Genomic DNA, 14,185 nt, shown 5'->3' with positions numbered 1-14,185 from the left:
TCTTAGCGACCCAACTTTTTTTTTTTTTTTTTTTGCTCTGGGGCAGGGGCCAGAGGGGGACCTGCAGCAGCCCTTTGGTGCTCCAAACTTGGGCTGGGAGTAGTATCAAAAGAAAAAAAGTAGAGCAGTTTGAATTTTACATACTAAAAATTAAAAAGGGGGGGGGCAGAGGAAAAATATCAGCAAAGCCCAGTAACATTAACCAGAAGACCTCTCCATGAAAGCATACTCATACACCCATTTTCATTATACAGAAATCTCTAAAATGGAAGCATTGTACGTTGAGGTTATAAAAATATTTCAAATGTACTTTGTGTACGTCCAGCCATGTCTTAGGAATATAAGATTCTGTACCCTTTCATTTCCATAGTAGGCAGTGAAATACCACTTACAATGTGTATGAAGAAGTTGAGATATGCCCATTAAAGCATGTGCTCCAATATCTGTTAGTCTGTAAGTTTCCACAGGACTTCCTGTTGTTTTTGTGGATACAGACTAACATGGTTACCCCTCTAATTTTTGTGGCAGAATACAAACCTGTACTCATGCCCTACAGAATATTGTGCTGATCTTTTTACAAAAAGTATGCCTTATAAGCTATCATTAGAAAAATCATGTGCTGATCACTATTGTCCTGGTAAAATGTGTGGAAACTTTGCATGACAACTTTGCGCAGGAAGCTTATAGCATTGCCCTTGATGCTGTTGTTACACATTCCAAACGTAATAGGGCTGCCCAGGAAGACCTTATAGGTGTATTCTAAACAAAGAAATGTATGGTTGCCTTAGGTCTTGTCTACATTTCAGTTTTGTCGCAAAACGTTTGGTCAACTATCAGAAACCATTAAAAGAAAACCAGTATTGCATGTTCACATTATACTCCTTATGCTAGCAGAGCTCGTCCTCGCTTGGAACACTAGCATCAACAATGACAGCAGTGCACTTATGGTTAGCTATCCCTCCATTACTCTTGGTAGCTTCTGCTCCTAGGTTTTGTGGGAAGGTGAATGGATTTTTTGGCACATCACAGAGTTGTGCTTAACATCCCATGAGGCTTTGCTTTTCCTTGCAGAAGTCCTGCCTCCACTTCTGTTAATGGCATTTTTCAGTGATCCTTGTTGGCTGTTCACCCTGCTATGCCTATGTAAAAGAATGGATCCCATGCTGTTTTCCATTGCTCTGCTATCTGTCAGTAATGTATTGTGAATAGCAGTGCCATTAATTGTGAAGGATTCAGTAGTAGTAGTAGTAGTAGGCATCCTTCAGTCTGCATAGACAATGGATCGCGCCCTTTATAGTTTCAACTGAGGACTTCTTTTATAACGTCTACTGTGACTATGAAGACCCACACGAGAGTGACAGTCCTTGCTGCATCTCTTGCAGATGTGGTGGGTGTCTGGCAAGTCCTTATTGTGCTTTCTGTGCGCTCGCTTCTCCTCTGCTAGCTGTCTGATCCTCATCTCGCCCTTCTGAAGGCCCTTGTGTAACCCCTGCCTCCATCTGCTGCAGTCGTCTACTAGTTGTCCAGCTCGATGTCTGCCTCTCTGGGGTCTCTCTTGCAGACATCTTTGTAGCTCAACTGGGGGCATCCGGGAGGTCTTTTGCCAAAGGCTAGTTCACCATACGGGATGTCTTTTGGAATCCTTCCATCATTCATCCTGTAGATGTAGCCAAGCCAGCGGAGCCGACGCTGCCTGAGGAGGGTGTGCATAGTTGGGATTCCAGCTTGCTCGAGGACGGCGGTGTTGGTCACTCTGTCCTTCCATGATATTCCAAGGATGCGCCTGAGGCAGCGCAAGTGGAAGACGTTCAGCCTCTTTTCCTGGCGGGCATACAGGGTCCAAGTCTCGCTGCCATTAAGGAGGGTGCTGAGGATGCAGGCTCTGTAGACTTGCATTTTGGTGTGAGTGAACAGCTTGTTGTTGTTCCACACTCTCTTGCTGAGTCTGGACAGAGTTGTGGCCACTTTTCCGATCCTCCTATTTAGCTCAGTGTCCAACGACAGGGTGTCGGTGATGGTGGACCCAAGGTAAACGAACTCGTGGACGACCTCTAACGTATGGTTGTCAATACTGATTGATGGGGATTCAGCAACATCCTGACTGAGTACGTTCGTCGTCTTTAGGCTGATGGTAAGCCCAAAGTCCTTGCACGCTTTGGAGAACTGACCCAGCAGTTTTTGAAGCTGGTCTTCTGTGTGAGACACTACAGCAGCATCGTCTGTGAACAGCATGTCTCTGATGAGGACTTCCCGCACCTTAGACTTAGCTTTCAGCCTTGCAAGATTAAACAGTTTCCCATCAGATCTTGTGTGCAGCAAGATGCCCTCTGTTGAAGATCCAAAGGCATGCTTCAGGAGGAGTGCGAAGAAGATCCCGAACAATGTCGGAGCAAGCACACATCCTTGTTTGACGCCGCTCCTGATTCTGAAAGCATCCAATAAAGCGCCGTCATATTTGATGGTTCCTCTCATGTCTTCGTGGAATGACTGGATCATCTTGAGTAACCACGGAGGACAACCTATCTTGTGGAGCAGTTTGAACAGACCATCCCTGCTGACCAAGTCAAAGGCCTTGGTCAGGTCAATGAAGGCTATGTAGAATGGCTTCCTCTGCTCCCTGTATTTCTCCTGCAGCTGCCTTAGAGAGAAGGCCATGTCAACGGTAGACCTCTCTGTGCAGAATCCACACTGAGATTCGGGGTGCACCGTCTCAGCAATCTTCTGGAGTCTGCCAAGGATGACGCGAGCGAACAGTTTACCACTGACGCTTAGGAGGGAGATTCCATGGTAGTTGTTGCAGTCGCTTCTGTCTCCTTTGTTCTTATACAATGTTACAATGTTAGCGTTACGCATATCCTGTGGAACCTCACCCTCTTTGCAGCACAGGCACAGTAGCTCATGTAGGGGTTCCAGGAGCGTGTCCGCGGCACACTTGATTACCCCTGGTGGTATACCATCCTGACCCGGGGCCTTTTCTGCTGCAATGCTGTCGATGACTCTCTTCAGTTCATCCACAGTCAGTTCCTGATCCAGTTAGTCCATTACTGGTAGGAGCTCGACGGCATCGAGGGCTGCGTCAACCACAACGTTCTTGCGTGAGTACAGCTCGGAGTAGTGCTCAACCCAGCTCTCCATCTGTTTGGCTTTGTCAGCGATGACTTCACCAGATTTGGATTTCAGAGGTGCCATCTTGTTCTGGGTGGGTCCTAATGCCTCCTTCATACCCTCGTACATTTCTCTGAGATTACCAAAGTCGGCACAGGTCTGGATGCTGCTGCATAGCTGGAGCCAGTGGTTGTTGGCACAGCGCCTGGCTATCTGCTGTATTGTTCCTCTGGCTGCTCTAAGTGCTTGCTGGGTACTCTGGCTCAGTGAGCATTTGTACTCCAGGAGTGCAGCACGCTTCTTTTCAATGACTGGAATCATCTCATCGGAGTTAGCTTCAAACCAGTCGTTCGTGTTTCTAGCTCTTCTTCCAAACACGGACAAGGCCGTGTTGTAAACTGTATCCCTCAGATGTTGCCATTTGGATGTCACATTGGCGCCCCCAGGGCCACTGCGCAGATTTTCCTGGAGGGTCTCTCTGAACTTTTCAGCTTTCTCCGAGTTTGCGGTCTTTCTGGCGTCAATGCGGGGCCTTCCAGCAGGTTTAGAGCAGTACAGCTTCTTGGGTCTCAGCTTGAGCTTGGAGCAAACTAGTTGTGAAGGATTCACAATTGCACAATGTACTGTCAGACATAGATAGAAGCAAAATTAGATTATTTTTGGCTTTTATGGAACAGCTGAAAAAGGTGGACCATTACCTTTGGGCTCAGGAAACTATTACTGTGTAGTGGGATCACATTGCCATGCAAGCCTGGAATGTTACATAATGTTACTGAATCTTGAGATGAGGAAAGCCACCTTCCTGGAGCTCTGTGCAGAACTTGACGTAGCCCTGTTGCACAAGGACATCCAAATGAGAGCTGCTCTCTTGGTGGGGAAGCGTTTGGTGATTGCAGTATGAAAGTGCTGAATCCAGACTGCTATTGGTCAGTTGCAAATTAGTTTGGAGTCGGGAAGTCAATGATTGACGTCCTGTCAACGCAAGTGTGCAGGGCTATTAATCACATAATGTTAAAAAGGACTGAGTCCTTAGCAATGTGCATTAAATAGTGAATGGTTTTGAAGAAGCAGATTTCACTAACTGTGGAGGGATGATAAATGGCACACACATTGATTTTGTAATGCGTATTACAATTTCCAACATATTCAGCCTTTCGATGGAGTAGGGTAAGAGGCGGTATTTGTTGCTCACTACATGCACTTCATTGACATCAACACAGGATAGTCTGGAAAGGTGAAGGACACTTGTATCTTCAGGAATGCCAGCCTGTACTGAGAGCTTCATGTGGGAACTTTCTTTCCATATCAGAAGATTATGGGGTGGGGGGATATTGAAAGACACACAATTATCCTGGACAGCAATATGGAGCATTTCAGCAATAGGCTCAGCAAGGGCAGGATGACTTTGGAATGTGCATTTGTCAGGTTAAAGGCACACTAATTATGCCTTTATGGGAAGTTAGATCTCAGTAAGGATAATGTTCCCATGGTCATAACTGCATGTTCTACATTGTACGGTATTTGTGAAAGTAAGAGTGAAAAGTTTGCTCAAGGTGGAATGCTGAGGTAGTCAGTCATTTTCTCACTGATCCTTGACAAGCATGCATGTTGGCAAACAACCAAGCATAGTGAGTTTACTCCAGCATGCGTGGCATCCCACACACATCGAAAAGCAATACGAAAGGGCCACAGTGTATTCAACCAGGAACACTATTTAAATTTTCCTATGGTTTTCCAGTGGTGGGTGTTGTCATGGCAGATATCTCACTCCTTAGAGGAAGCAAGGGTGCATCTACTGTACACTTGCAGCTTCCAGTCTTGCCTTATGTTTCTCACTTGAGTGCCACTTCAGTCGCTGCTCAACTGATTGCAGAATGGCACAGGAAAATTTTCTTCAGTACAGAAAGAACAAAATAGCTCCACCAAGGAATCTTTGACAGACAATTGCGGAGTATGTGTCTCAGGAACTTATGGAGAATTGTCACTGGTGGACTCCTATGAAATGTTGATGTGCGTCAACCTATTCTACTATATTGCTTAACTTCAAATTAAAATGTACAGCACACAGAAACACGGACAGCCTTGTACATTTCTCTGCCTTCAACTACTTCCACACTGCAAAAAGCAAAACCACTTTCCAGGGGTCTCCTGCCGTCTTCATGCTTCACCAGAGCACTACTGCCAAGAATGGTTAGATATCTCTGCAGTGGAGAATGGCTCCTGTCTACCACATGACCCTGAAATGAACTCTGCATAGGCATCTAATATTGCCTCTTGAACAAGTGACTTCATCCTCTGGGTTAGGTCCACTTTCTGCCACAGTGATTCTTAACATGGGGCGCATGCACCCCTTGGGGGTGCTTGATGCCCTTTCTGTGGGTGTGAGCCATGCTGAATTTTTTAACTTTAAAAAGGTGTGTAATTTTTCACGTATTCTTAATTTTATTGTGAAATTAAAATATAGAATTCTATGTCTGTCTTTCTGTAGTTGTGATATATCTTAGGTTTAAAGAACTGACGTACTTCAGCGATTTTTGATAAGGGGTGCAAGAACATATTTTGAAAACCAAAGGGGTGCAGGCTGCAGTAAAGGTTAAGAACCACTGACGTAGATCAAGGAGCTGAGGCAGGCGTACCAGAAGACAAAAGAGGAAAACTATCACTCCAGTGCTACGCTGAAGGCCAGTTGTTTCTGAAAGGAGATGGACTTTATCCTCAGCAGTGGCCTGACCTCTATTGCCAAGAGCCCCATGGATACTTCAGCTGGTAGGACAGTGGTTCTTAACCTTTACTGCAGCCTGTGCTCTGTACTGCACTATGTCCCGATCACAGCCCTTTTTGCAGAAGTCTTAAGATACCTACATGTGAGTATCAAAATTTCTACAGCTTGAGTGCAGCTGGGACTGCACAGTCTCCTCTCCCATATACTGAGCAGATCCGGGAGCCCTGGCCACTAAGTGAAGCCATCATGGTGAGCTTAGAAGATACAATGTGAGCTTTCCACACTGGGCAAATGGGAACTGGTATTTCAAAATTTCCAAGGGCATTAATGAGGTGGGGTGGGTGGTTGCTTACCTGGCTGCAGGGCGTTGGAGTTGGTACTGCTGACCAGAGTACTCAGAATGGACATTGTGGGTCAACTTCTAGAGCCCAATTAAAGCAATAAAATGAAGAGCGGTGCCTACACTGATACTTTTTGACAAAAGTTTTGTGCAGAAAGCTTGGTATATCTAATTGAGGTAGTCTTAATGTCACCAAAGCTGAAGAGTTTTGTCACTGAAAGTGGCATTGTATTGTATATACCCTCACTGTTTTGCTGCATGTCATTGCTGATTCCCCATCCTGGCACTTGGAGTACTACAGGGTAAGCTAACTAAATAAAACACTGCTAGACCCCTTTCCAGGAAAGAACGCCCTTGGAGTTTCTTCCCTGAGGACAAAACCCCCAACATCATTTTCCCAAAGAGTTGCGAGAGAAGAGAGCATCCTACCAACCCATGCAGGGAGTTGTGAGCTTTCTGGTAACATGTCTGTGGCTAAGCATGTAGTTTTAAGCCCCTGCAGGACACAAAGGATCGACCAGTTCTTACTTAAAAAAGAAAAAGTACTTTTATCATCAAAGCAAGACTATCTTTGCAAGCATTGTACATGACTTTAAAAAAAAACCACCATGAATTAAAACAATACACAGGGATTTTTCCCTCAGTCGAAGTATTGGTTACGGGAGAACAAAGGAACACATAACCATCTCAGACATAATTTCCAGAACCCCAAACAATGAAAACAATAAATCTTACACAACTACTTAAACTTTTTCCTACTCACTTTTTCTGATGAGCCCAGGAGAACTGTTCTGGAACAGCTCATTTCTTTTCCTTTTCTCTGTTTTCTCCAAGGAAGGCAAGATGCTGCTGTGACTCAGTTGCAGGTTTGAATTTTTCCTGTAGCTCCTTTTTGCCACTTCTCCCAAAACCCCTCCCTCATAGGAAGGTTAACTTAACCTTTTCCTAGCTCTCTAGGTAAGATGAGACTTTCCTTTGCAGCTCCAATTCGTGACACTGCCAAAACTGCCTTTTGCTGATACAACTCTGCAGGCCTTAATTTGCTTTTAAGCAGGAATGTTGGGGGTAGGGTGGGGTAGAACTTAAACAAATGAAAAACTGGCAAGGTAATACTACCATATAGACACTTGGTCTTCTAGTTCTCAGCTGGAAATATTTTTTCATGCTCTGGACTGAAACGGTAAACTCTGCCTGTCGTCCTCATTCTCTACACCTGAGAAGACAAAAGGAAAGAATCACTGGACTTAGGGAGTTCTCCTGGCCAACGTTCCCTCCAGTTTTTCCCATCCCTGTGCGAATATAGTTTGTTTTGTGCTCCAAGGCATGTGCAGGTGTGTGCTGCCTATAGAAGCACATGCTGCTAGCTGTGGGAGGCTGTGAGCACTCTGCTAATCAGCTGAGCGGCACCTGACTCTCTCTTTGGTGGCCACCCAAGCACTCAGCTTACCAGAAAAATTGGTCCTTACCTGAGAATTTGGTCAGTAATCTGCTGGAGCATGTAGCGAGAAAGTTTGCTTTGTAACTAAAACTATGTATATGCTAAGACTTCAAAGCAGCACAACTGTAGATGCAGTTCTGCTGCTGTAAGGTCTTTCATGTAGCCGCTCTATTTACATGTAGTAAGCAATAGGCTATCTCAAGGATCTGTACGGGGACCTGTACTGTTCAACAGAGTCATTAATGATCAGGAAAAGGGAATAAACAGTGAAGTGGCGAAATTTGTAAATGAGTAGTTAAGTTCGCATATGACTGTAAAGAGCTACAGGGATATCTCACAGAACTGCTTCCATAGTCAACAAAATGGCAGATGATATTCAGCACGGATAAGTGCAGAGTAATGCATACTGGAAAAAAATAATGCCCACTACACATATGAGAGGTTTTAAATTAGCCCTTACCATTCAGGAAAGAGATATGGTGGTTATTGTGGATAGTTCTCTGAAAACTTCTAATTAATGCACTGCAGCAGTCCCAGAAGCCAATAGTGTGTTGGGAACAGGATAGAAAACAAGGCACAAAATAACATTATGCCACTTTTGTATCTCCATGGTGCATACACATCTTGAATACTATACCCAGTTTTTGTGATCCTGAATAAAAAAGGATATAGTGGGACTGGAAGAACTCAGAGATGGATAACAAAGTTGATCAGAAATATAAAGTGGATTACAAGTGAGGAGAAGCTAAAAAGGTTAGGGCTGTTCAGTTTGAAAAGCGTGGAAAAGGTAAACAAGTTTCATTTACATTTTCCCACAGTACAATAACCAGGGGTCAACTGATGAAATTAATAAAGAGCAAATTAAATACAAACAAGAGGCAGTTCTTTTTTCAGACAGTGTAACCTGTGGAACTTGTTGCCTTGATATGTTGTGATGGCCAAAAGCATAAATGGGTTCAAAAAAGAACTGGGTAAATTCACAGAGGATAGGTCCATCAGTGGTTATCAGTGGTAGCCAAGATGGTCAGACGTTCAGCCTCATTCTTGGGATGGCCCTAAATGTTTTGACTGCCAATATGTGGTGAGAGAAACCACGGATCACCCCAACTACCCTCTTCTTTATACTCCCTAAAAGCTGTGGTACTGGCCACTGTTGGAGACAAGATACTGGGCTAGATGGACAGTTGGTATTACATAGCATGGTATTTCTTAGGTTTTTAAGATTGGATGTTTTTCTAAACAATATACTCTAGGAGTTCTTTTGGGAAAGTTCTATGGCCTGTATCATACTGGTTGATCACAGTTGGTCCATTCTGGCATGGGAATCTCTGAATATGTAGAGTCATCTGAGTAACTCCAATTGCAAGTAAATATCTGTCATATGCTTTTGTATCTGATATACATGTCAGGAGGATAGGTGCAGGTTATGTAGTTCATATAACAAAAGAGCAAGTTGTGTAATGTGCAGACACAACAGGAAGAAGTTAGTGTAGCTACTAAACGATCAATGTAGCTCACGTTAATTGAATTATTAAAAGCTCGTTAACTTAAACATTATAAAAACTATTTTAAATCATCCAGTTTGGGTATGCCTGGTATGGCACAAAGGGTATTATTTTTGCCCCAGTGCCATCAATTTATCCATGATCTGGAAGTAAAAAATTAAAATCTACTACTGGTAAAATTTGCAGATGAGAAGCAAAATGGTGGGGTGATGAATAGTAATGGGACTGTCAGCCTGCATTATTTGCTGAGGTGGGGTCATTTGAAATGGACACGTGACTGTAAGGTTTTGACATTATGAGGTGTAATACAGACTAAGGAGGGTTTGTGTCAACCTTGCCCTGCAGCCAGGAGTGCCTCACAATGCTTTGGTCTTACAGCTTCCAGCTGGACAGCTCACAAACAGCCCTCATCAAGCAACTTTCACCCCAGCGATACATCAACCACATATCAGCCATACTCTAACAAATTCCTCGTCTCAGACTTTGCCCAAATGCATGTTCTCCTGGATAGTCGAGATAGGTTAGATCTGTTTCCAGTCTGAGGCTCAATATACAGCCACTTGCTACCTTAAATGGGAGTTATACAGTTAACAACACTCAGTTAGTTTTGAGTAAAGAATAAAATGAATATTCTTTACTGTAAAGATAAGTGAATACACATATAATGCATCAAAGTTAGAAGTGATTACAAGAGGAAAACAAAACGGTTCCTCATACTAAATTTGGTAAATTAGCCTTGGTTCTAGATGAAATCCCTTACCATAGGTTCCTGGTACAAACAATGCCAAATGAGAGACAATCTCAACGATGCTGAACGCCATGCTGTCAGAGTGTCAAAAATAACCCAGACATCATAATCAAACCAGCTGACAAAGGGGGTGCTGTTGTCATCCTGAATAAGTCAGACTACGAACAGGAGGCAGCCAGACAACTCTCCAACACCACATTTTACAGACCTCTCTCTGCTGATCCCACTTTGGAATTCCAAAGGAAATTACAACTACTACTGAAGGAACTCCCTGCTACTACTCGCAACCTCACTCACTCAGACACATGATCTGAGCCGCAGCCTGGATTATTCTATTTACTTCCCACAATCCACAAACCTGGAAACCCTGAACGCCCTATCATTTCAGGTATTGGCACCCTTAACACTGGATTATCTAGTTACATGGACTCCCTCCTCAAACCCTATGCCACCAACACTCCCAGCTATATCCGAGATACCACCGACTTCCTGAGGAAATTACAAAACATCGGAAAAGTTCCTGATAACACCATCCTTGCCACAATGGATGTAGAGGCTCTGTACACTAATATTCCACATAAAGACGGATTACAGGCAATCAGGAATACCATCCCTGATGCCACCACAGCCAATCTGGTGTCTGACCTCTGTAACTTCGTTCTCACACACAATCATTTCCGTTTTGGGGACAATTTATACCTCCAGATTAGTGGAACTGCTATGGGCACCCGCATGGCCCCACAATATGCTAACATATTTATGGCTGACCTGGAACAACAATTCCTCAGCTCTCGTCCCCTATTACCACTCCTCTACTTAAGCTACATTGATGACATCTTTATGATTTGGACCCATGGTACAGAGGCTTTAGAAGAATTCCACAGAGACTTTAACAATCTACACCCCATCATCAACTTATGCCTCGATTACAACATGCAAGAGATACATTTCCTGGACACTACAGTACTAATGAAGGATGGCCTGATCAGTACCACACTGTACCGAAAACCTACTGATTGCAATACTTATCTACACTCTTCTAGTTTCCATCCTGCACACGTGACCAGATCCATTGTTTACAGTCAAGCTCTTAGATACAATTGCATTTGCTCTGATCCAACTGACAGAGACCAAAAACTACAAGAACTTTACCAAATATTCAGAAACCTGAATTACCCACCAAGAGAAGTAAAAAAACAAATCGACAGGGCCGGACGAATACCCAGAGACCAGCTACTCCAAGATCAGCCCAAAAAAGCCAAGAACAGAACACCACTGGTCATCACCTACAGCCCCCAACTCAGATCACTGCAACGAATTATTAAAGACCTACAAACTATTCTTAATTGGGATGCTACACTCCAGAAGGCCCTGGGTGACATGCCTGTTCTCTCCTACAGACAACCTCCCAACCTCATGAGGATCCTCACTAACAGCCACAGTCTCTACCCCAGGAACACCAGTCCTGGAACCTTTCCCTGCAACAAAGCCCGCTGCCAGCTTTGTCCACATATCTTCTCTGGAAATACCATCACTGGACCTAACCAGGTTACTCACAGAATCACGGGCACTTTCTCATGCTCCTCTAACATCATATATGCCATCGTGTGCCAACAATGCCCAGATGCTTTGTATATTGGACAGACTTCTAACTCCCTTAGACAAAGGGTCAACGGGCACAAAACAGACATCAAAACACTCCAGATCCACAAACCAGTTAGTCAACATTTTAATGGAATGGGGCATTCTGTTAATGACCTCAAGGTATGTGTGTTACTGAAGAGGAATTATCTCACCGTTCTGGAAAGAGAAGCAGCCGAGCTGGCTTTTATATTCAAATTTGGCACATTAACACATGGTTTAAATTGTGATGGGAACTTTGAGTTGCTATAGGGGCTCGTCTGCATACTTGGCTCAATCTAATTCTTGACCTTCCCCCCCACCTCTCCACTCTCTGATTTGCTCACCTTGATTATCTTTTTCTGATTTGTCTTCCTTGCTTACTGTTTTTGGTTCTCTGTGTCTTAAATATTGAGTCTGTTCTGGTCTGGGTATGGTCTGAAGAAGTGGGTCTGTGCCACAAAAGCTCACCTAATAAACTATTTTGCTAGTCTTTAAAGTGCTACTTGACTGCTTTTTGTTTTGATTACTGACCAAGTTCTTATTCCAAGATTTCTCCCAAAGATTGTTTCTTCTTTTTTTCTTTGTAGTCGAATGGAGAAATGGGTAGGGAGAGAGACCTTGGGGTGGGTTTGTCTTGTCTATTTTATAATTGTTCACCCTTTCAAATTCATTTTTCTGAGAGTTACGTATGCCTAAATAAAATTCCTTCCTGCTGGGTGGTGAAAGAAGTTTCATACTGTTATCTTATAAGATGCAGATCTATTTGTTCCTGCCCCTCTTTCTTCCTTGCTGTAGACTGGTTAGTTGAAAGGTGATTGCCCGTCAGCTTTGATGAAACCTGTCCTTTGTCTTTGAGAAAATGGTTTGCCCATTCCCCAGGCTTACCTGGTAAAGAAATTTCAATCGTGACTTCATTTTAATTCATAACTTTAGGTATAATGTTGCTACATTCATTTTACCATGGTATTACTGACTAGATAGTTATTAATTTTCTTACATACAGTCTGTAAGATGCTTGGGAGAGTGACCTTCTCTTTATTTTGATATCCTAATTGATGACAAGGCCTCAGGTTCTGTATCACTACTTCTAAAAATAAGTAATGATTTAAAAAAAGCTGATAGAACATTAGCGTCCTGTGTGCTGATATAAAGCTAATATAATTCTTACATACATAAATATCAAATATCGAGTAAGATTGCTGAGGTGTATACAGCATTACTGAGAGATGTTGAAAATTGGGAAGAGTTTAGAAAAGTATTATCTGAAAAACATGCGAAATAGACTTAATAAACTCAATCTATTTAGTTTATCCATGAAAAGTTGGAGACAGTTTTATTATAGTTTGTCAGTACCTACATGTGGGAGACTTCAAATAGCAGAGTTCTTTAATCTAGCAGAAAAATATGTCATTAGATGAACTGGTTTTAAAAGGGTAAGCTAGACCAATTAAGACTGAAACCAAAATGCATGTTTTTAAGACTGTAATAAATTACTTAAGGATATGGTGAATTATCATTCAGTCGTATTGCTTAAATCAAGATTAGAGATCTTTCTTAAAGATACGCTGTCACTCAAATGGTAGTTTGGGGTTTGATGTTGAAACTGAGTGAGGTTCTTTGTCCTGGGTTACAAGCCATATGTCAAACTAGATGATGATAGGGGTCCCTGTAACTTCAATATTTGTGGTCTATGAGCAGTCACAGTGGTAAAAAGCTAAAAACAGTAAAGGCAGAATTGTTGGCATAACTGTAAATATCCTAGAATCTTTTAAACTGCAGTCCTAATTTACTTTCTTTTAAAACATATTATGGGTCTAAAGTTGTTTAACTGGAACATTTCAGTGGTGTTACTAGCTGTCTGCAATCTTTTTGGGATTATATTAATATTGTATAACTCTTGGCTTGGCTTTTAATTCCCTCCCTTCCTTTGTCTCTTCATTAACCAACTCTAGTGAATACTCCAGTGATTACTCGGACTGGACCGCGGATGCAGGAATTAATTTGCAGCCACCAAAGAAAATGCCTAAACTTAAAACCAAGAAAGCGGAGAGCAGTTCAGAGGATGAAGATGGTATTGAAAAACAGAAACAGAAGCAGATTAAGAAGGAAAGGAAAAAAGGAAATGAAGATAAAGATGGGCTGACATCATCGCCAAAGAAAAGGAAACCCAAAGAGAGGAAAAAAAAGGTTGAGTACATTTTATATCTTACAGGGCACTTATTCCTACTATTACAAAAAGAGGTAAAAAGCATGAGTAGATTTGAACATGCATTTATATAAACCCAAAATACCTTTTAATTTGCAAACACATTTCATGTAGATTTTATTTATGCAAATCTTGATTATCATGAATGTTAATTGGCTGTTCTAAGCTTTCCATAAAATGTCATTCTTTGCCTGAGTGATTGTTGTAATAGTTATTTTAATTGTGATCTACATTAGAGGTGTTTCATTTCCTGAATTTATTGGTATCCTTATAAGCAGAAGAACACCCTTTGCTCTGATTGTACTATTTTATGACCACTTTATGGTGCTTAAGATGATAAAGCAGAGATGCTATCAGTTGGGAGTATGAAGGCCTTGTAGAAGGGCCTTAGTGGACTGGCAAGAAAATGGTATTGTAGCGATTATTAGGTGGTAGCCTGATTGATCTTGTGCAACTTTACATTAATCAGAATAAATCAGTTGCTTTGTGTTTATATCC

General features: G+C 42.4%; 1 protein-coding gene across 6 annotated transcripts in view; it reads left to right on the top strand.

The window, feature by feature from the left end:
* Positions 1–14,185, top strand: part of PHIP (PHIP subunit of CUL4-Ring ligase complex) — a 320,457-nt gene that overhangs the window by 197,825 nt on the left and 108,447 nt on the right. For all 6 annotated transcript variants that reach the window (XM_074990995.1, XM_074990994.1, XM_074990993.1 and 3 more), the window contains exon 23: positions 13,434–13,668. In XM_074990995.1, the coding sequence (XP_074847096.1) occupies positions 13,434–13,668 (235 nt within the window). The remainder of the gene's footprint in view (positions 1–13,433; positions 13,669–14,185) is intronic.

This window comes from Carettochelys insculpta, chromosome 3, assembly GCF_033958435.1.
Source record: "Carettochelys insculpta isolate YL-2023 chromosome 3, ASM3395843v1, whole genome shotgun sequence".
NCBI lineage: Eukaryota > Metazoa > Chordata > Testudines > Carettochelyidae > Carettochelys > Carettochelys insculpta.
The sequence above is the reverse complement of the archived record's forward strand: the minus strand, read 5'-3'. Positions and strand labels throughout refer to the sequence as shown.